Below are 24,063 nucleotides of genomic sequence, written 5' to 3' on the forward strand. Positions count from 1 at the left end.
TCCTTCGTATTAACACCTCTTCCATAGTTTTGCTCTCTGTTTTGCTTAAGGCAAGCAAATGATAAGTCTGGTGGAGTTTATGTATCATGGTTTTATGGGATTTAACCATCGTTTTAGGGTCTTGCAGGATCATGTACATTATGGAGCATTTTGGAGACTTTGAAGCTTTTTGGAGTTTTGAGAGAAGTGATGCTGAAAACATCAAGTCGGAGTCGAGAATTTGGTCCGGTATCGATCGACACCCATGCTGTATGACCAACCGACGCGAGTTTTATGATATTTCGAGAAATTGCACTTTGGTCCAAAAGTTTCCAGTATTTGAAAGTGCCTTAGCCGAGTTTTTACCCTATATTATATTTTCTTAATCCATTGTCTAGGTTACACTTTAGTTATGATTAATTTACTTTAGAGAGCTTTGGATAGAAAGATCAAAACTCATTCAGAGATTGATTTGGAATTATAATATTTTTATATCTTTATCTTAATGCAATTTATTTAGACTTTGATTATGCTTTCCTTGACCATGCCTGAGTAATCACCTTGTTAGATATATGATTTTCTAGGGTTTATGATGAATTGTTAAGTTGATACAATTGCTAACGTTATCTATAAATATCTTCATCATTGATAGATCTTAATGTTAAGGTTGTTGATTGCATAAAATAATCTTGATGAGATAAATAATGGATTTTTAACGTGAAAACCCCTCAACTAAGTTTGTTTTGAGTAAAAACCCTCAAACTAAGTATTTAACGAAAAAACCCCCAAACTACTTTATTTAATGAATTAAACCCTAGCAGGTCATAATTACCATTACTACCGGTAAATCTTTAGTTTGAGGGTTTCTACATTAAGTAAACATAGTTGAGAGGTTTTACCATTAAAATCAAAAAAAGAAAAAAATTCAAAATTTTATAATATTATCTAAAAATTAGTAACTTAAATTTTCAAAATTAGCACTTTTATTTTTTTTTGTAAATATATGAGTTTGATGTGTTTTTAACATCAACATTATATATGTATAATTAAAAATGTAAAAACTCGGAAAATATAATTAAAATTATCTAAAGATTTATTATTACAGTTTTATTAGAAAAGATGTAATTTCTATTATATTTTCTTATTTTTTACATTTTTAACCTTTTAGTAATTTTATTACATGTAAATCCTTATTACATTTTTACTAGTTAAGATATAATTTTTATTATATTTTTTTGTCTTTTACATTTTTAACATTTTTGTAATTTTATTACAGGTAAATCTTTAGATAATTTTTTATTATATTTTCTAGGTTTTTAAATTTTAAATTTATACATATATGATGTTGATGTTCAAAACATATCAAACTTATATATTTACAAAAAATATTAAAAGTGTTAATTTTGAAAATTTCAGTTACTAATTTTTTAGATAATATTATAAAAATTTTGATTTTTTTTTCAATTTTTAATGGTAAAACCCCTCAACTATGTTTACTTAATGTAGAAACCCCTAAACTAAAGATTTACCGGTGTAACGATAATTATGACCTGTTAGGGTTTAATTTATTAAATAAAGTTAGTTTGAGGTTTTTTCCGTTAAATATTTAGTTTGGGGGTTTTTACCCAAAACAAACTTAGTTGAGGGTTTTTAACGTTAAAAGTCCATAAATAATTATTCACAAAAGGATTTGGTTTAGGAATTTATTGAACATATCAAATCTGAACTTAATGTTTGTCTTAGTTTTATGTATTCGCAGAGAGATCTGAAATTCTAGGATATAGATGTAGATAATTTCTGTAGCGAAAACTGATTAACTTTATCATTGTGATTTGAGTTCTAGAATCATTCTTCATAACCCCTTAGCATTCTATTATTTGCAATTCTGACTGGTCTATTTGAATTCTCTGGATCTTGCATTTTTCTCATTTGTCTTACAACTAATCTATTTACTGTTTGCTTTACTGTTTTTTTTATTATTGTTCTAGCTTACTCTGAAATTCAAATCTATTACGTGAACCATAAAATCTATCCCTAAGTGCTACTTCACGCTCTGAAATTGCAGAATAGCTCAAGGGTAATTTGAGCATAATACCCAATTTCCTGTATTAACTGAAAACCCTCAACTTACTCCAGATCCATTTGTTGAATTTCGTTCTCATAACATTTTCTTTATTTTTACAAATAAAATATCTAGACAAGCGCTATTAATTTGAAAGATTGCTGGGTAGGTACTCGGTAGCCATCGGTGCAATAACTAATTGAAGTTTGTGGTGGAAAATTGTATAACTAGTTGTTAAGAAAATATATGAAGTATCAAAATTCAACAAATTTTTGGTTAGCATTGAAGTGGACAATTTAGAGAAAAATATCGGGAATACAAATGAAATGATTCTCTGGATGCCATTGATTTGAAATAAGTTTCTGGGAGGTGAAGTAGTTTATGGTAGTGTCTACTCTAGCAAACGCCATGTATTTGAGACAAATTGCTGAGACTGACCCATGCACTACATAAATACCACGCGTGAGCATTAAATAAATGAATTTTGTGGTGACAAATTGTTGTACAACTAATCTATATAAACGAATCTGGTTTCATCACCATTTCACCGATACAAGCTTAGTGTTTTCTCTATATTTTGTGATCAAACAAGTAATATCAATCAAAAGATTGAAGGCAAATTTGTGATTTTAAGTGTACTCATAATGAGTCTTGTCATGGCGCAAATTCAAGTAGAAGCAGAAAAGATCTGTTGCCGTAACACTAGAGCTAGAAATATATTCGATTCATGCAGGGCTCAAGGTATCCCCTTGGACTTTTGTTTAAGAGTTACTGATTGCATAAGTTTTCCTCATAATACATGCCCACCACAATTTCCCGCAAATCGTCTTGAACACTCTGGTAAACTGACATTTCTGTAATTTTTTCTGATGATATATATGGACATTTTGGTTTTTTTGTGATGCAAATTGCATGTGTGTTTTGATTTTTTGGCTCAAACTGATGTTGTCAATGAATACTGCAAAGTGGGATGTACATCCTCCTTGTGTGGTCCTTTGACCACTGTCCAGAACTCGGGTAAATAAAACTCCACAAGTTCATTAACATTATTCTTATCACAATTCTATTGCTTGGAATAATAAAGACAAGAGAATAACTCATTGTAATATTATTTCGGTGACTAGGTGCAAGTGAAATTGGAGATGGAGCGGTTGAACAATGTGCCAACGCATGTTCAATTTTATGCACTACTGGCTCTACTAAGCTTGCAGTTGAAACCGCCTAAAAAGCATATCCTCGAAGATATACAAAATCTAAGTTTCAGAGTTGTTGTTCTTGTGTTTACAGAGCTGTGTGCTAGTATTTCAATAAAAGCTCTTTCTGGGTTGTATGTGTATCGTAGAAGGTTGTCGATCATGCCTTCTACTTCCTATTGAATAATTCTCATGGTTTGAAATTTGGTTAATTTGGTCATAAAGATTTTCATAAGAGGAAAAAGAAACTAAAATGAAGATTTTGTTGTAATTAGAGAGTTTAGAGACCGAATGTTTCTGTGTTATTATTAATGATCAAGGGGGTTCCTTTATATAAGGATTACAAGATGAAGATAAATGGAAAGTATCCAAAACCTAAACTAACTAGGATTAGGAAAACTACTAATACATAATAATGGAAAGATTACATCTACTAAGAAAAGGAAAGAGTTTCCTTTTCTCCAAAATTTGTGGCCGCTTTTCTCTCTCCTGAAGTCGTCTCTCTCTCTCCTCTCTCTAGGGCTTCGGCCATCTCTCCATCTTCTAGGTATTGGGCCGGGCCTGGTTAATAGCAATCCACTCCATGATTTATAACACTTCCCCTTGGATGCCATAACCATACAGGATTTGTAGTACGCTTCATGTTGCCTCATTAAAACCTTATCAGGAAAACCCAGTGGGACAAAACCATGATGAAGGAAAAAGAGTACAACACGCACTACTCCCTCTGATGTGAACCTCAGTGTAGGTTCTACATTCTACACATCTTGTGCGTGATATTTCTTGTATGTATAGGATGGGAAGTAATCGGCCAGTTTCATTACTAAGCCGTAACTATACCACTTCGACCTCTTAGGTCGTTTCTCATGCCTTTTGACATCGAGTGTCCCGGTAAAGCATATGTGCTAAGCAATGTGAATCACATTGTCCTCAAAGATTACTATTGGGTCTTTGCAAATCGTGTTTGCATATGTCCATAATCTAGACGTGATCGTCTACTCTTAACTCTTTACTTTGGTCGGACAAAATAAGTACTTATGGACAATGTACTAGACATGGTTATCATGAACCTATGTTTCGATCTGGCCGATCCATGTCTAGGTCATAGACCTCGTCTATACATGTCCACTACTTGTCTCATGAGTGTTCAAGATCAATAATCATTGATGTGAGTTTATAATCTCTTATTATAGCTCTGCGACCGAAAACACTCTCATGTATCTCACATGTGGACATCGATATTTCTTGCTTTAGGTAGTACCATATCTATCTCGGACATTGTAGTCCTTTATCCATCTCTTGATGGTGTCTCATGACCTCTGTTGCTGTGGATTATATCACACACTGAAATATATATTATTAGGTCATAGATCTCGGCTCTTACAAGCTTATGGACTACAATACATTTGTATCCGGTTGATCTTTTATCTCTACTAGCCCGTGATCAAGAAGAAGGGCCAGACGCCTTTTAGTCTTAAAAGCCGGACGCGTCTAGTAGAAGAGCCAGACGTTCTTTGCTGAAGAGCCGGACGCCCTTAGACGGACAGAGTCGAACATCTTTAGTTTGAAGGGCCGGAGCCGAATGCTTTTGGTCGGACACCCACATAGATTTATTCTATGCCTACTAACCTCTTTTAGGTTTAGTATAATCACAAGGAATTTCAAATGTATGGACTGTATTCGATTGTCTTTTATACAACTCCAAGATCAATGATCATGCGTGATCAATTTCTTTTACATATTATATGCAGCTGCTTTATGTTTCAGTCCATGAATCAGCTTAGGAACGAAGCTGTTCTTTCATCTTATCCAGTGATCCATATGCTGCTTACTACATCATTTGCATCTAATTTCTTTCTTATGACCAGACCATTGTCAATTTCAAAAATCTGTAGCAGCATCCACCACATAGGAGTTTATCTCCTTATAATATGTTCCTTTGACCTCTGTGAGTACCTTGTGTAACAAGCTATAATCTAATGCTGTTAAGTAGGAAGACATGAACACTCTTAGACCTCGTGATCATGTGCCTTCTCTCACGGTTTCTTTATCTCACAAGATCCATCTATTTCACTGGTTTATCATATGGCGTTTCTGTATATGTATATGGCTAATACGCCCATCTCTCTTTTAGATACTTTGAACCTCCACGTTTTATCTTTTCTAATCTCTATGATCTTTTATGATTGTATGAGTACTCTTTCGTGGGTTCATGATCCTCGTTCATCTCTTTATGTTCAAGTGCTATTCTCTTATGTATCTTTATACAAATGTGTGTGTGTGTTGACACTTTCATGTGGTTCCATTATGTTCCAGACATGATCTATAGATTTGAGATCTTATTATCCAAGACCTTTGTTACCTAGTAGCTTGGCGTCCCAAGACTACATGGTTTGGTACCTTAGATGTGTAGCTGCGCAGCCTTTTCTCATTGTCTGGTATGGTTTCTCTTATAATCTCGGATCTGTATTCTATGCACCATTCTTTTCTATCCGAGATTCCTTTATCTTATGGAACACTTGGTCTATCTTGTATAGACTCTATAGCAACTTGATTATGTCTCTTCTAGGACATTCATTTGGTGCTAAGCTGGTTAGTCATTTCTCGGGTCAGTGTCTGGCATTTCGATTAGCTAGCTTTATATAATCTTTCTTTGGACGTCTTAAATTATAATCTCTAGTCCAAGGATCTTTGCCAAGACAATGATGGTTAAAACCATTCTTATCATTCTTTTACTTTTTAATCTTTCTTTGTCCAGCTTATAATCTTTCTCCTTTAATATTGAATATACGGATTCATTTGTTTCATGTAATCCGTACCTGGCCACTATTTTAATCACCCATGTTTTGGCTCACGGTCCTTTGAATTTGTGGAGAAGATCTTATTCTTATATATTCCCAATCCTCTTCTGAGGTTCCATCTTAGACGGCACATGTATGTATGTGGTGGTTTATTCAAAATCTCTTAAGATGGTGTATGTCTGGTTTATGACCCGTATTCAATCTGAGATGGGTATATCTATGCTCACTTATATGGCCTGATGCATATGATCATATTATCATTCTATACATGTAAAACATAATGTCCCCAAGCTTATAGACTTTTAGAGTCTTAGTCTTATAGGTAATGGCTTACATGGCCGAACCTTTATAGGTAATGCGGCCAAGCCTGCACTATACAGCCAAATCATGGCCAAGTCGTGGCCAAGCCGTTTATAGGTGATGGTCTTTGTGGCCGACCATAACATGGTCTCTTCGGCCGGGTAATGGCCTCTATGGTTTAGCCGTTTGTATCATGGCCTCTACGGCCAAGGAATGGTCCTTTATGGCCGAGTAATGACCGATCCATTTATAACATGGCCAAGTAACGGCCTTTATGGTTTGGCCGTTATAGTAGTACACGAACTTGTAGTGTTGATCATGGGTTTATCCTCTCTCCCCCTCATGACCATACTATAAGGTCGTGGTGCTTGGGACAATTAAGCCTAATGAGTTTCCCTTTGTGTACATGTTTCACAACGTGAGATCTTTTACGGGATAACTCTTTGTGCCTTTTCAATTTCAATCTTTGCATCAAGTTCTAGATTAGGATGACTAATCCTATCATGCTATATAGTGTAAAATTTCGTGGTGTTATCTCAATATGGTTACCACATCTCTTGCCTCTTTATCATACTGATCTGTAGCATAGTTTTGATCAGTAGAGATCATAGGTATAGTCTCGACCACTTTCTTTTAAGGTCTTAGGTGTTTTTCTTCTTAAAATCTGAAGGAACTTGTTTCCTTCCTTACCCATTGTTTCTACTTGGAAACCATACATTATAACTTCAATGGGTCACATGTTCTTTTGGGTGTGTATAATGCCTTTTAAGGCAATGCCTTAGCCATAGTTTCTTTACTAGGCTTACTATACCCCTTTCATGATTTCTTAGTTGGTATTATGCTCTTTAGGCAAAAATAGAATCATTCGTATGTTCAAGTAAGATCAGGCAAGATAATGAATTCAAAACCAATTCCATTGTATATACAAAATCGTGAATGACAATTAGGTTAAAGCAAATCACAAATCAAGGACTTTAAAATAAAATGTCGAGATCCCTCTTAGTCAATAGACATGCCTGCCACTCCTTGAGTTATATTGGACACGGCTCCCTTGGATTCATCCTGATTCATATCAGTCTTATTTGTATCAGGATATCTCATCTCACTGCTCCTTTTTAGTACCTTGTTATTCTCAATCACCGTTAGGTAAGAGATCGGGTCATTGTAAGTGGTAGAACCTCTTTCTATGTAGATATGTTTTGACAATAAATCTTCTGGATGGAATGTGGAGTATGTCTTGAATAGACAATCATTATCTGTTACCTCTTCTCCACATAATCTCAGTTGGTACACGACCCTGGACAAGGCAAAGTGAAACTCGGCCACTGTCTCAAAGTCTTGGAATCTGAGATTCATCCATTCATGTTTGACCTTTGGTAATAATACCATAGTGTATCTGGACTTTAATTTTGCCCAAAGGTCATGAGGATTCTCAATATGTAGATACTAATTTCTCAGTTCCTTAGTGAGGTGGTTCTTAACTTTTCACTTCTAGTTACATAATCACTCTGAATGATACTCCTTCCGAGTCCTCTTGATTTCAGAGTAACTGAAGTGTTCATTGCCCATTCTAGATAATTATCTCCAGAGAGATTTAGAATGGCATAATCCATGGGTTCAAATCTCGGCATCTGAAATCATGTTATCAATCAATTCATTGATTTAGAATTCTTGCAACCAATTTAAATAATCAGTGCACATGATTTCATAATTCTCTCTATAATGCTTAGGCCATACGGCTTTGCATTGTGATGCTTATACCTCACGACCATTATAAGATACAACGATCTTAAGGATCATATCATGATGCAATCCGGTTTATATAACCATCCGGATACTAGGCCACACGGTCACTTTGATATTCACTAAGCCACATGACTTTTAATCAATCAAGGGCACAAGACCGCAAGTATGAACAATGTATTAGGCCACACGGCCATATACAAAACGGGATCTAGATGCATTCAATCATATTTCTTAGTTGCATATCTATTAGGTTTTAGAATTAAATAATCTAGCAACCTAACTCTCATTCAATATGTAAATTCTTTAAATCAATCTTTAAAGTTTAAGGTTTCAAGGCCTTTAGGATTTTAAATTCGAGATTAGGGTTTCAGTTTAAACAAGATTCAGATTCAAGTTTTAAAACAATCTTAATCATAGCTCTAGGCGATCAATCAAATACTCAAGTTTCAAATCAAAATTAAAAATCGATTTTCCAAAATTAGGGTTTTAGGGGATTTCGAAAACTTTGATCTTTGATCAAGGGGATTTGATTTGAGATTCAAAAACCTTTAAGGTTCTGATTTTAATTGATCAATGGATCAATCTCGTTTTTAGGTTTTAGATCGAACTTATAGAGCTTCGATTTACTCATAGGGGATTGATCTATTTAACCTATGGCTTTTAGTTTTAGAGATGATCTTTTAGGGTTTCAATCTTTACAAAACAACAGGGTTCGATTCATGTTCTCAGAATTAGGATTACCTTTGTTTTGCAGATTGTTGAAACCGGACCTCCAAATATGAACGGATGAACCTCGGACGCGGGCTGCGACGCGGACGCGAGCTGTCTTCTTCCTATCGGGTCTCGAGTCGAGACGGACGCTTGCAGTCGGGGTCGCGAGATGAGGCTGAGATGGACGCTTGCAGTCGGGGTCGCGAGTTGAGGCTGAGACGGACGCGTGCAGTCGGGGTAGTGAGATGAGGCTTAGACAGACGCGTCTTCTTCTTATCGAGTTCGCGAGCTGGTTGATTGGGAACTCAAGCTGGTTGTGATGCGAACTGGACTAGCTCTGTTGTGAACAGGAAGCTGCGAATGTCTAGGATCAGGAACGCTTAAGGGCTTTATCTGATCGGGTGTTTGCAAGCTGGAACGCAAGCAAGAACAATTTAGGGTTCTTCGGGATTAGGGTTCCAATAGACCAAGACGGCGCCGCGTATTGTTTCTGCAAGTGTTGGCGCGTCTGAGATCGGATTGACAAACAGTTTGCGCTGATGGATTCGCCTCGTCAAGAGCTTCAAGATGATATGTGGCTTGTCATCTGGTTCCTCAGGGTTTGAGAGATAGATCGATTTTAAGTTGCGCCTGATTTAGGGTTTTTGGGTGACGGATTTTAGGTTAGGGGTTTTTCTTTCTCAGGGTTTTGGGAGTCTATCGTGCTGATAACGTGTTGTAATTAGAGATTTTAGAGACTAAATGTTTCTGTGTTATTATTAATGATCAAGGGGGTTCCTTTATATAAGGATTACAAGATGAAGATAAATGGAAAGTATCCAAAACCTAAACTCACTAGGATTAGAAAAATTACTAATACATAATAATGGAAAGATTACAGCTACTAGGAAAAGGAAAGGATTTCATTTTCTCCAAGCTTTGTGGCCGTCTTTCTCTCTCCTGAAGTTGGCTTTCTCTCTCCTCTTTCTAGGGCTTCGGCCATCTCTTCATCTTTTAGGTATTGAGCCGGTCTTGGGTCTGGTCTGCTTAATGGCAATCCACTCCATAATTTATAACAGATTTGATATTATTTTTTTCTAAAAGTGAAGCCGGTTAACCCGTGATCTTTTAAGTAACCTAGTCCGGACTTGATACTTAAACTCAACCAAACTCAAAAAAATATGCTACTAACCAGTATTTGACGACTACTCATTAGCGATTTGGGCTCCCTTGCGAGGAAACAGTTGGAACTCTGTTTTAATAAAGACTAGGATAAGATCTGCGATTTGCGCATGGTAAATTTATATGAAAATTATTTAAGAAATATTGTATGGAAAATAAAATTTATATTTTTGATCGAATTAATATTTTGGCCCTTAAATTTTGTTTTTAAAACTTTTTGTTAATTACATAATTTGTTTACTAATGAGCTGATCCTATTTTTAAAAATATTTTAGGTCAAAAAATTACTTATCCCATAAGAACCTAACGTTTAGGCAGAAAAATCTCAGGCCTACTATTTGGTTACAATGAAACTATGCCAGTTCGGTTTTATATCATGATTTAGAAATTTAAAAGTTAATTATGGTTATGAGATTTTTACGTTCACTTGCCAATCCTATTATCTTCAATATTTAATCGTTTTTATGTCGTTTTTTTTCATTTTGGTTATTGCTCGATATAAATATTGATTTTTGAGTTTATTCTCATTTCGTTATTTTATTTTGACCTGAGATTTAGAGAATGTTTTAAGATTTAAAATTATTAAAGAGATACATGCTTAGGTTAAGATATGCGCCTTATGCAGAATAAATATTTTATATTTATTACTTATTTTATGTTTTTCTGCATATTATGAAATAATAAAATAATTATTATATATTAAATAAAAATAAGTATTATATATTAAATAACTAAGAACTCAGTTACTATTATGTAATAAATTTGGCGTGCACATATAAATCAAACGACCACTCTTGTTTATTCGCAACCATATTAGGGTAAATAAATCAAAACAATCAATTTTATCTATCGTATATGATATATAATTAAATTTAAATGATATTAACATAGATATATAGTATAATTTTAATATGAATATTTATTAACTGGGGATTCTACTCATATAATTTTATGATTATTTGCATATTTGTGTAACAAAATTTTACATCAACGATTTTTTGTAATGTGGAATGTTTAGTGGGTTCAATAATTTATAATCATTTAAAAAAAACAATGAAGATTTTAGAATTAAAATATTAACTTTTCAATATATGTTCAACGCAGATATCAAAATATAAGTATGTATTTTTATATTATGTATAGTTTAATTTAAACGATATGAAATATATATATATATACTCCATCCGTTTCAAAATAATGTATATTCTAGAGTTTTCACTATTATTAAGAAAACACGTAAAAGTTTGACAATAAATGCATTATTTTCCGTGTTTAGCCATTTCTTATGATTTTTAACCAATCAAAGTTCAGTAAATAAAATTAATGTCTTTGAAATTTACATTTTTTTTCATTATTACATACATTGAAAAGGTAAAATATGGATCTTTTAGAAACATTTTTTTTTAAAAAAACATGAATCATTCTGAAACGGAGGGCGTATTAACATAAACACCTATTAAAATAAAATTATTTATTCATATGATTTTATAATCATTGTATCTTATTATAGAAAAAAATTTAAAATTTGATCACAAAAGTTTATGTGGGACTTTTAACAGTTTTAGTAATTTATACTTGTTTTGAAAAATTCAAAATACAACATATAAAAAATATAAATTTTTATTATATGATTAATGTAATTTTGTAATTTATTTTAATAATAAATAATTAAACAAAAATGATATAAAGTATACAGATTGTTAGCAAATCTTTATTATTTAAAATCATTAATGGTCATATATATCTTAATCACCTTAGGTAATTCTGTAGGTTTTATTTAAGGAACGAATATATAATAATTTTAATTTGATAAATGAATGATCCATAATAGACATACTATATAATATAATTAACATTTCCTAGCAATTTAATTTTGGACTAACAAAATTATCAATTGATTCTCAAACCGCATAAACAAAATTAGCATTTCAACTACGTGACAACTCAGATGGTCACTTTTTTAATTAGTACAAACTACATGTTATAATTTTTAAATTTTTCTCTATTAATATACAGGGGATTATAGAAGCTGATTTATTTGGACCAATGTTCGTGCAAACTGGAATTAGAGTTTTCTATACATTTTGTGATCAAACAAGTAATGTCAATCAAAAGATGTAAGGCAAATTTGTGATTTTAAGTGTACTCATCATAATGAGTCTTATCATGGCGCAAATTCAAGTAGAAGCAGAAAAGAGATGTTGCCGTACCACTAGAGATAGAAATAGATTTGATTCATGCAGAGCTTAAGGTATCCCCGTGGACTTTTATTTACGAATTTTTGATTGCATAATCTTTCCTGATTTCTCGCGAATCGTCTCGAAAACTCTGGTAAACTGAAAATTTCTATAGTTATTTATATATAGATGGGCATTTTTTTCATGCTAATTGTATGTGTTTGATTTTTGTCTCAAGCTGATGTTGTCATTGAATACTGCAAGTTGGGGGTGTACATTTGTGTGCGTTCCTTTGACCACTCTCCAAGGTTCCGGTAAATCAAACTTCCCAAGCCATTAACAAATGAGAACAACTCATTGTAATATTGTTTTGGTGACTAGGTGGAAGTGAAATTGGAGATGGAGCGATTGAAGATTGTGCCAAATCATGTTCTGCTTTCTGCACTAATGGCTCTACTAAGCTTGCAGTTGAAACCGCCTAAGCAATCATATCCTCGAAGATATACAAAATTAAAGTTTCAGAGTGGTGTTGTTGTGTTCAGAGTGTGTGCTAGTATTTTAATAAGCTGCTTCTGGTTTGTGTATGTAATTGTAGTTGTAGAAGGTTGTCGATCATGCCTTCTATTTCGTATCAATAAATATCATGGGTTTAATTTGGTTTGATTGATCATAAAGATTTTTATAAAAAGAAAAATGAATCTAATGTTGAAGATTGTTATTATTTTCTTTTCTCAAGATTAAGTTTACTATGGAATCAGCTCATCAGCCGATCTTGTCCTTTCTTTAATTTTTTTCCAGTAACCCTCAAAAAACTGAAAATATATTTTCCAATCTGTCATGCATTGTTTTTTATAATTAGGTTCTAAGAGCATCAGCATCAGTAAATTCCATGGGGAGTTCACACAGTTTTCAAAAAAAAAAAAATTAAAATAAACAAAAGCAATGAACCTGCTTCTTGGGAGTTCACTGCACTGAACCCGGATAATCACTGTAGCGCGGGCCCCACGACACGTGGCGGCCCGCGATTGGTATGATTAATTAATTTTTTTTTTTGAAAACAAAAATCAAACAGAAAAAAAATAATAATAAAAAAATACTTTGTGAACCCCTTTGATGGGATTCACTAATGCTGATGCTCTAATGTACGAACGCAAATTGTATAATACGACGAACAAAATATTGTAAAGCATTTGTATAAATAAATCCATAAATATTAAATATCGATACAAGAATTTGGAAAGAAAACGGATTTGCAGAGGTGAACACTCTTTCCTTAACCCTGTAAACATTTTGTACTGTGATGGTTGCATGGGTTCTAAAATCTCAGAAGACAACTGCATATATTTCTATCACCCATCACTGAAAAATATAACATGTCGAACCTATTTCTGTGTTGCAATCTCAGATTCAATAAACAAAAAAAATATATTATTCAAGTGGGAGATGAGATTTGTTGTTCATGTGATTCGTCTGAATCTATATCTCAAGGAGGTAATGAGCACTTGACTTTTATAGCCAATTGTCACAGACTGATTTCTTCACTGCAATCAGATCGTGCGGCCTTAGCAACTTTCACCCTTGTGGTTGGCTAAGTCAGCCTTTCGGACAACTCGCTCAGCACTTAGAGAGAGAGTATGGACGATTTTAGAGAGAGAGTTTGTAGAAGTGTTTTCTTATTAAAACTTGGTGTCTTTACAAGTGAGGGGTGATCCCCTTTATATACACTTTCTCTTCCTCAACGAACGGTTCAGATCAAACCGATCTAACGGTTGTGAAACTTCTTCTCAAGTGTTCCACAACCTTCTACATTTTTCTACACTTCTCTACACTTCTCCATACCTAAGATATTTTACAAAAGACTTAAAGCTTAAGAAAATACTTAGTGGAGTGGGCTTGATTCACCTTTGGCCCGACCCGATCTTTGGTTGTCTTCATGGACGTTTTGGGTTAAAACGGGCCGTGACATCCTCCCCCACCTAAGCCGGTGACGCCCTCGTCACCGTGTATGCCTTCAGCATGTCCCGGAATTGCCACAAGTCTTCTTCCGGTTCCCATGTTGCTTCTGCCTCTGGAAGTCCCTTCCACTTGATGAGAAAATGGGTCTGTCTCGGGACTCCCCGCTTCCTTACCTCCTTGGACGCCAGAACCTCTTCGATCTCCTTGTCATAAGACTTAGTCACCACAGGTGGTGCTCGAGTCGAAACCCTTCGGGTTTGGTCGTCCTCATCAGCATGGTACGGTTTCAGCATGCTAACATGAAAGACCGGATGGATCTTAAGTGTATCCGGTAGGTCGAGTCGGTAGGAAACCTTTCCCACCTTCCCAACTATCTCGAACGGTCCTTCGTACTTCCGGATTAAGCCCTTATGCAGGCTCCGGAATACCTTGAACTGTTGTGGAAGTAATTTCACAAGTACAAGGTCGCCCACTGAGTACTCCGAAGGCCGTCTCTTCTCATCTGCCCATTTCTTCATCCGTTTTCGGGATTTCTCCAAACATGCTCGGGCAAGGTCAGCATGTTCTTCCCACTGTTTAGCCATTATGAACGCTCCGGGACTCTTCCCTTCAATCCTTGGCGTGGCCAAGGTGTGCGGAGTCAATGGCTGCTGTCCCGTTGCAAGCTCGAACGGGCTCCGTCCTGTCGCCTCACTGCGTTGAAGATTGTAAGAGAACTGAGCTATGTCCAGCAACTTCGCCCAGTCCCGTTGGTTGGCGCTTACAAAGTGACGGAGATAACTTTCAAGTAAGGCATTCACCCTTTCGGTCTGCCCATCAGATTGCGGGTGAAAGCTTGTTGAGAAGCTCAGTTCCGTCCCAAGTATTTTGAACAGTTCTGTCCATAAGCGCCCAGTGAACCGGGGATCTCGGTCGCTTACAATGTTCCGAGGCAGTCCCCAAAGTTTTACCACGTTCTTGAAGAACGCCCTTGCTGCCTCTTCCGCAGTGCAGTCCCGATCACAAGCCACAAACGTCCCATATTTAGAGAATCGATCCACAATCACCAGGATGGATCCAAACCCTTCGGACTTAGGTAACGCACTGATGAAATCAAGCGAGACCGAGTCCCATGGTCGCTCCGGGATGGGTAGTGGCTGTAACAATCCCGCGGGCTGCTTGTTTTCCGACTTGTCTTGTTGGCAGACTAGACAAGTTTTCACATAAAGCTCCACGGTATCCCTCATCCGTGGCCAATAGTATCCAGCTTCGACAAGTGCCATCGTTCTTTTCTGTCCCGGATGGCCCGCCCATCGCGTATCGTGGCACTCCCGAATGATATCTCGTCGAAGACTTTCCCACTTAGGCACATAAAGTCTTCGACCTTTGGTGTAGAGTAACCCATCTTCTACCCAAAATCGATGCACCTTCCCCTCGTTGGATAGCTTCACCAGCTCCCTAGCGACTGGATCACGTTCCAGCCACTCTCGGATTCGAGCCATAATGGTCCCCTCGACTTGGCTCATCACTGCCAGCTCTGCCTTCCGACTTAGTGCATCGGCCACCACGTTCACCTTTCCTGGCTTATACTCCAAAGTGTAATCGAACTCAGCCAGGAAGTCTTGCCATCTTGCTTATTTTGGGGACAACTTCTTCTGGGTCTGGAAGTAACTCGTCGCCACGTTGTCCGTCTTGACCGAGAAATGTGCCCCAAGAAGATAGTGTCTCCAAACTCGCATACAGTGGACTATCGCAGTCATCTCTTTCTCTTGAACCGTGTACCGCCGTTCAGTCTCATTAAGCTTACGGCTTTCAAAGGCAATTGGATGTCCATTTTGCATCAGCACTCCCCCGATGGCAAAGTCGGAGGCATCCGTGTGTAACTCGAAAGGGAGGCTGAAGTCAGGTAAGGCAAGGACAGGTTCTTGGCTTACCGCGGTCTTTAGTCCCTCGAAGGCTTCTTGGCACGGTTCGGACCAGTCCCATGTCTTCCCTTTCTTGAGAAGGTCCGTCAGTGGTGCCGCCTTTCTTGAATACCCCTCGATGAACCGACGATAGTAGTTGACCAGACCAAGGAAAGATCGCAACTCCGTTACCTTGGTCGGGGCCTCCCACTCCATAATTGCTTTGACCTTCAGTTCATCCATCTTCAGCTTTCCATGGCCGATAACATGGCCAAGGAACTGAACTTCTTCGGTGGCGAAAATACACTTCTCTCGCTTCACAAAGAACTCGTTCTCGCTTCACAAACAACTCGTTCTCGCGGAGAACCCGAAATACGGTCTGCAGGTGCTCCACATGCTCCTCCATCGAGTTGCTGTAGATAACGATATCGTCCAAGTATGCCACCACGAACCGATCCAAGTAGGGCTGTAGGATCTGGTTCATCAGGGTGCAAAATGTGGCGGGGGCGTTCGTAAGACCGAATGGCATTACCAGCCACTCGAAAGACCCATACCGCGTTATGCACGCAGTCTTCGGCTCGTCCCCTTCCCTATCCGGACTTGGTAGTAACCCTTCTGCAAGTCCATCTTCGTATAGACTTTTGCCCCACCAAGCCTATCGAATAGATCAGCAATCAGCGGAATGGGATAACGGTTCTTGATCGTTACCTTGTTAAGGGCCCGGTAGTCCACGCACATCCTCAATGAGCCATCATGCTTCTTTTGGAACAGAACCGGGGCCCCATAAGGTGCCTTCGACGGTCTCAGCTTCCCCGTCGATAATAACTCATCGAGTTGTTTCCGTAACTCTTCCAGTTCGGATGGAGCCATTCTATAAGGCGCCATAGATGGTGGTTTGGCTCCTGGCTCCAACTCGATCTGGTGGTCCACCGCCCTCCTCGGTGGTAGCTTCTCTGGCAACTTTGCCGGCATAACGTCCTTGTTCTCCTCAAGGACGGTTTTGATGATTTGAGGGATGTCCTCAACGTTATTGGGCTCATCCTCCACCTTCATCATGGCCAAAAACGTGGGTTCACCCTTCTTCACCCCCTTGGTGAGCTGCATCGCCGATAGTTGCCTCGTCTCATCGATTTTCTCTTCTAAGGCCGGAATCATGCACGGTGATCCCTTCTCGAGGATGCATACCGAGCTCAACGCAGGCATGGGTATGGCTGAGACTTGTCTCATGAAGTCCATTCCCAAGACTACTTTGAAGTCATCCATGGGAATGACTGAGAAGTTCACCGGGCCGCTCCAGCTTCCCAGCTTCATCCCGACCCCTCGAGCTACCCCATTGACGGGTTGAGCCTTTGCGTTCACCGTCTTCATCCAACCATCCTTCTTGGACCACTTGACACCAAGTCTCACAGCTTCGTCTATCGCCATGAAGTTGTGAGTGGCGCCCGTGTCCACCATCACTCGGGTCGGCTTATCGTTGATCCGAGCTTCAACGTACATGAGCCCTTTACCCGTCGGCTTCACTACCGGGTTAGACTTCAGGGCATTGAGAAGTTGCAACGACCCCATCTTCCCTGGTTCCTCTTCTGGAGTCTCGGTGTCCCGACACTCCATGATAGCCGATAACGACCCCATCTTCGGGCAGTCCTTCATCGCATGTGGCCCCTTGCACACAAAGCATCCTCCCTTTGGAACGAAGGACTTTTTCCTTGCCTCGAAGTCTTCCCGACGAGCACCCTTCTCAAAACTCCTTGAGTTGGATGGTCGGGCAGTATCCCGTTTTGCTCCCCCACCTTTGGCCACGACCTGCTCCTTCTTCTTCGAGGACTCGGACGGACCAGAGGTACGGAAGTCAACTAGCGACTCGGCCACCGCGATGGCTTCGTCCACCGTCTTGACTCCCCGACGCTGCGACTCTTGCTTGGCCCAAGATTACAGTCCATCAGTGAAGTAGAACACAAGATCCTCCGCGGTCATGTTCGGAATCTGAAGCATGAGCGTTGTGAATTCCTTCACATAGTCCCGGATCGAGCCACGCTGTCGAAGTTCCCTCAACTTCTTGCGAGCCTCATACACGACGTTCTCCGGGTAGAACTGCCGCTTCAACTCTTTCTTGAAATCATCCCAAGTATCGATCCGGCATGTTCCTTGCTCGATCTCGGAATGTTTCCTTCGCCACCATAGCATGGCTGTGTCCGACAGGTAGGACGTCGCAGCCTTCACCTTCGCATTCTCAGCCACCACGTTGAGATTGTCGAAGTATATCTCCATCTGCCAAAGGAAATTCTCGACCTCCTTGGCGTCCCTTACACCGTTGAACCGGTTTGGTTTCGGAAGTTTAACCTTACCAAAATTGGTTCCGCCAACGGCTTCAGCGTTTGCGCTTGCCCTCTTGACCAGCGTGATGTCTTCCTCCATCGCAGTAAAGCGTGCCTTCATCCCCTCGATGTCATCACGCAAAGCCTGCATGGATCCCGTCACCAGCTCCTCGAGCCGAATGAACCGAGAGTCCAAGTCGGCAGGATTTTGCTTGACTTCCTCAAGCCCACCGAACACAACACTCTCCAGCTCAGTGACGGTATGCTCGACCCTCTCGAGCTTCTCACCCATCTCGCCCACAGCCACACCCAGAGCCTCACGAGAAACACTCTTTTCCCGCTGGGTGCCAGCACGTGTGGCCGTGGACTCCCTTCCACGCTCCTCCACGCCGGACTGTGAGCTCCCTTCTTTTTGTTTATCTCCCTTAGCCATTTTCTCCACTCGGCCAGAGTCTCCCCTTGTCTGGATCGAACCTGGCTCTGATACCAACTGTCACGGACTGATTTCTTCACTGCAATCAGATCGTGCGGCCTTAGCAACTTTCACCCTTGTGGTTGGCTAAGTCAGCCTTTCGGACAACTCGCTCAACACTTAGAGAGAGAGTATGGACGATTTTAGAGGGAGAGTTTGTAGAAGTGTTTTCTTATTAAAACTTGGTGTCTTTACAAGTGAGGGGTGATCCCCTTTATATACACTTTCTCTTCCTCAACGAACGGTTCAGATCAAACCGATCTAACGGTTGTGAAACTTCTTCTCAAGTGTTCCACAACCTTCTACACTTTTCTACACTTCTCTACACTTCTCCATACCTAAGATATTTTACAAAAGACTTAAAGCTTAAGAAAATACTTAGTGGAGTGGGTTTGATTCACCTTTGACCCGACCCGATCTTTGGTTGTCTTCATGGACGTTTTGGGTTAAAACGGGCCGTGACACAATGCTAACATAACTCATACATGCATTTTTTTAGTAGTCATGAGCAATAAAGGAGAATTAAAATAATGACAATAAAGAGAATTCATTATCACTTATATAAGTATGAGCTTTATTTGTTGTTACAAATCAACTCTTTATTTTTTCATTAGTGGCAATTAAACGAGACATTATGTTGTTGACTTTTCAACAAAACCAAAATGAAATTAGACCAAAAATATTATTCTTAGGTTACTAGATCGTTTGCAATATTCTAAGTCCACATTTCACAACTTGGACTGAACATCTTTTTTCTAGTATACACAATATACTCAAAGCTTTTAAACTTTTTTTATAATTCTCCATTATATATATAAGTGAACATTCACTTCTAATGTGGGACAAATTACATTTGTTTCATTTTATGTTTTATAAGTAATCCACTTGGACCTCTATTTCTCATTCAAACCAACTTTGATTTTGACACGTAGTTACGCTATTTCATAGTGTCAAATATTTGGTTATTCGGACAAACGTCTTCGTCCAGAAATTTACCGAAAAATGGTCTTAAACCATTTCGTCAAAAACGAATTCAAACAATCCCCCACATGAATAGAAATGACTTTAGATACTAGACGACTTGATAGACTTGACTTCCTAGATAAGACTCAACTAAGGACTTTTGAGAATACAAACGAAAAATCCACTGCATGATGAGTTGGTAGTAATTTTTCAGCCTTGAACCTGTCAATTGTTAATATCTATCGGATTTACTCGGCCAACTGATACTTGTAAAAATATAAGAACATAAATCAAATTACAATACCGAAATAAAAAAATTAAGAAGAATTATAGAGTCGAGATGATTAATATATTTTCTTAAATTTTTTAAACGCCCCATAGCGTAACTGTTTTGAAAGCGCTCAGATTCATAGAACTGCATATGTTTCTGTCTCCTATCGCTAAAAGACAGAATCTGTCGATCACAACTAAAGACAAAAGAAAAAGAATACTAATATTCAAAATGGAAGAATTGTTGTTATGTTATTGCTCGTATATCTCTATGAGAAAAGATAAGTTAGTTATTTATAACAAACCAAAGTCTCCACTGTCCAACCAGTGGAGGAAACACTCAATAGTTGGGGACAAGAAATTTCGATCGACGGGAATCAGCTATGCATTCGGAAGTCGAAGCACTGCGGTGGGCAATGGAGAACATGCTTCAACACTCAACTTGCCAGAATTTTGGGACAGATTGTAAAGAGCTGATAGCAATGATAAAGGATCCTCATGCCTGGCCTAGCTTTGCGACAGAGTTGGAAAGGATAGAGACGCTGCTGATTTGCTTTCCGGACTTCGACATCATTTATGTTCCACGAGTGCGCAATCAGTTTTCAGATTTTTTAGCTAAGACTGCTAGATCCTTCCATAGGAAGTTACATTTTATTGGTCTTTCTGTTCCGGTCTGGTTACCCAGTCCACCTCAAGTTTGAGTAATAGAATGGCCGTTTGACGTCAAAAAAAAAAAAAAAAAAACAAACCAAAGTCTTTTTTTTTTTTAACAAACCTTCATTCGAAATAAAAAGTTTTACATTGTTTCAGAGACCAAACAAGAGAGATTAAACAGAGCTGCCTTAACTAAGGAATCAGCTTCATTTTTTTCGGAACGGGGAACAAAGCAAAAGGAGATAGATTCAAGGAAGGTACATAACATATGAATATCATGCAACAAGCCTTGAAGCTCGACACACTTGCCACCTGAAGTAAGCAGAGTAACGAGGGTCTTAGAGTCCGAGTAGATAGTGAGAGCTCGGAAACCAGACGAGACGGCTGCAGTAAGGGCAGCTTTAACCGCGAGTGTCTCCACAACAAGAGCAGAGGCCACATATCGACGGTTTGTTGAATCTTGTGCGATAAACCCTGTATCACGGTTAGTGAAAAACCATCCCATACCACCAAAACCAGACCTTACATCCCAAGCTGCATCCACAAAGCAGGCTAATCCAGGAGTCACTGATGAGATGGGGCAAGACTTACGAGTAGGTTTTGGTCGGCTGGTAGGGGAACAAGTTCTTAGTTGCGCTTCTTGCCATGCTCTGGCTTCTTTGATAGATCTAAGCACCACCTCCTCTTCTGAAAGTAAGAGATTCTCAAACATGAGCTTGTTGCGACTGGTCCATAAGTACCAGAACAGCCATGGAAGAATCGGGTTGCTGACACCCGTAGGAGGTAGACAGGTAGTCTTTTTGCTGTTCTGTAAGAGCAGGGGGATCGTGGTGCTGGTATCAGGTGATGGTTTCAGATTCGCTGGGAGCAGGTTCCATACCCTTGAAGCAAAAGGACAGTTCAGGAGCACATGTAGGACTGTCTCCGGTGCCCCGCATCGCTTGCAGGCCCCTTCCACCATAATACCACGAGCAAGAAGGTTTGATCCCACTGAGAGAATTATTTCCAATTCTCCAGAGAAGATGTTTAGTCTTGGGAGAGGTAGCCACTTTCCACACATTTTGGTTCCAGTTGAAAGACTGATCACGAGGAGGTGTTGCGTTCAATTTGGAGAGAGCATACCCTGTCTTAGTGGAGTAATCGCCCGACCGCTCTGGGAGCCACACCCTGGTATCCAACATTCCAAAGGAGCTCGGGTTTAAACTAAGTATGTCCTTTTCATGGTGAGGTAAGAGCAGGCGTATCGCTGAGATGTTCCACGAGGTGGAGTTTGGTAGGAACAAATCTTGAACACAAAGATTAATGGAGTTGAGAGGTGGGAGACCCGTGGGTCTGGTTGGTTTATCTAAAGACAACCAAGGCTCCGTCCAGATATTGATATCTTTCCCATTTCCCACCAGCCAACCCATTCCTTTTTACAAAACATCTCGGGCCGCTAGAATACCTCTCCAGCCATGAGAGGCGGAATTCGGTGTAGAACACTCCATAAAGGAGTAAGTGTGACAATATTTGCCCAATAAGATTCGAGATAACAGAGATTTGGGGTCAGTGAGGATTCGCCAGGCTAGCTTAGCAAGGAGAGCTTCATTAAATTTCTCAATTTCCCTAAAGCCGAGACCACCCGCAGACTTGGGGAGAGTAAGCTGATCCCAAGAGATCCAGCTCATCTTCTTGAGGTTTGGTTTAGAATCCCACCAGAAGCGTGTGAAGACAGATTGGATTTGCTTACATAGTGAGACCGGAATCTTGAAGCAGGACATAGCATACGTGGGCATCGCGGCCAAAATCGCCTTGAGAAGAACTTGTTTCCCGGCTCCCGAGAGAAAGCTTGTTGTCCAACTATGTGATCTCTGCCTTATTCTATCGACAATGCTGGCAAAAATATCGCGTTTCCTACGGCCGAAGTGTTCCGGAAAACCTAGATACTTGCCAATGCCACCTTCTTTGTCAATATGGAGATGAAGCTTGACCCGGTTCCTCGCCTCGGAAGGAGTTTTGGAAGAGAAGGTAATGGTAGATTTCAGGAGGTTAATCATCTGGCCTGAGGCGTTTCCATATCGAGTAAGAATATTCTGAAGCGTGGCACAACTCATGTGATCAGTCCGACAAAAGAACATAGTGTCATCTGCGAACAAAAGATGGTTGATTGCCGGGGAGTTGCGAGCCACCTTCAGACCAGGTAGCGAGCCTCTTTCTTGAGCTTGACGACAAAGGCCGGAGAGAACCTCGGTGCAGAGTATGAAGAGGTAAGGGGAGAGCGGGTCGCCTTGTCGTATGCCTCGGGAAGGCAGCACACGACCTCGGGGAGATCCATATATGAGGAAGGAATATGATACGGAACTGACACATTCCATAATCCAGTCAACCCATATAGGATCAAAACTGAAGCAACGGAGAACTTCCTGGAGAAACGGCCACTCAATCCGATCGTAGGCCTTACTCATGTCTGTTTTGACAGCCATCGAGCACCGTTTCTTGGCTCCCGAAGTTTCTAAGTAGTGAAGGATATCATGTGTGATCAAAACATTATCTGAAATGGCTCGTCCAGCCACAAAGGCAGATTGTTGAGGCGAGATCAGGGATGATAGGATTGGTTTCAACCGCTTGGTGAGTACCTTGGCGATGATCTTATAATGAGTTGAGCACAACGCTATCGGCCTATAGTCTGAAACCTTCCGGGGGCCTTTAACTTTCGGTATGAGGCGAACATGAGTTTCGTTTTGGCGATGGTTAAGGGTGCTGGTCTCGAAGAAGCTTCTGATATCCGTAATAACATCCTCACCAATGATGTCCCAAAACGAGTGGTAAAACCCTGCTGAGAAGCCATCCGGACCAGGCGCCTTGTCCGCATTAACTGAGAAGACAGCATCTCTGATTTCCTGGTGCGTCGGTATAGCAGTGAGAGCAGCGTTCATTTCAGGGGAGACTAGAGGTTGGATAACCTCTCTTACCACACCAAGATCATCCCGAGACTGGGAGGTGAAGATATCCTGGTAAAACTTGGTAATGGTTTGAGTGATGAGAGGCTCCGTGAAGACTGCAGTACCATCTTCGTTCTCAATAATAGAGAATTTATTTATGGCTTTTCGACCCCGAGTTACAGCGTGGAAAAAGCTGGTGTTACGATCTCCATTTTGTAGCCATTGTATTCTACTTCTCTGTCTCCAGTAACTTTCTTCTTCTTCATAGGCCTTGTTCAGTTCGTGTGTGATAGTCGCGATAATAGCATCATTCGGAATAGAACTAGAGAGAGCCGCTTCAAGTGCAGTTTGAGCTGACACTATGCGAGTCTTGCTGTTGAGGCTTTGCTCTTTGGACCATTCCACAATCTTGGCTCTGACTCTGGAAGTTTTGGAGATGATAGATTCTTGTCTCTTCTTGTCCCATGAAAGATCCACAATCTTGCGTATCTCAGGGTTG

At 39.4% G+C, this 24,063-nt stretch overlaps 1 protein-coding gene and 1 pseudogene across 3 annotated transcripts; both read left to right on the top strand.

Annotated features, from left to right (window-relative positions):
• The first annotated feature begins 2,545 nt into the window (after window positions 1–2,545).
• On the top strand, window positions 2,546–3,566 carry LOC106390467 (thionin). Of its 3 annotated transcripts, none has more exons than XM_013830937.3 (3): window positions 2,546–2,782; window positions 3,008–3,058; window positions 3,166–3,566. In XM_013830937.3, the coding sequence occupies exons 1-3, from the start codon at window positions 2,686–2,688 to the stop codon at window positions 3,264–3,266; spliced, it is 249 nt and encodes an 82-aa protein (XP_013686391.1). In that variant the 5' UTR covers window positions 2,546–2,685; the 3' UTR covers window positions 3,267–3,566. The 3 variants fall into 3 exon arrangements, with proteins under 3 accessions (XP_013686391.1, XP_048603763.1, XP_022561535.1); XM_048747806.1 differs by having other exon boundaries at window positions 2,569–2,881; window positions 2,981–3,058; XM_022705814.2 differs by having other exon boundaries at window positions 2,569–2,881.
• Window positions 3,567–12,068: 8,502 nt separating this feature from the next.
• On the top strand, window positions 12,069–12,883 carry LOC106395917 (annotated as a pseudogene).
• The last annotated feature ends 11,180 nt before the right edge of the window (window positions 12,884–24,063 follow it).

This window comes from Brassica napus, chromosome C2 (assembly GCF_020379485.1).
Source record: "Brassica napus cultivar Da-Ae chromosome C2, Da-Ae, whole genome shotgun sequence".
NCBI lineage: Eukaryota > Viridiplantae > Streptophyta > Magnoliopsida > Brassicales > Brassicaceae > Brassica > Brassica napus.

Coding starts and splice junctions, on each gene's coding strand:
- LOC106390467 (XM_048747806.1), top strand. CDS start 2,686: ATGAGTCTTGTCATGGCGCAAATTCAAGTAGAAGCAGAAAAGATCTGT. Junction 2,882..2,980: donor AAATCGTCTTGAACACTCTG/GTAAACTGACAT, acceptor TTTTGGCTCAAA/CTGATGTTGTCAATGAATAC. Junction 3,059..3,165: donor GACCACTGTCCAGAACTCGG/GTAAATAAAACT, acceptor TTCGGTGACTAG/GTGCAAGTGAAATTGGAGAT.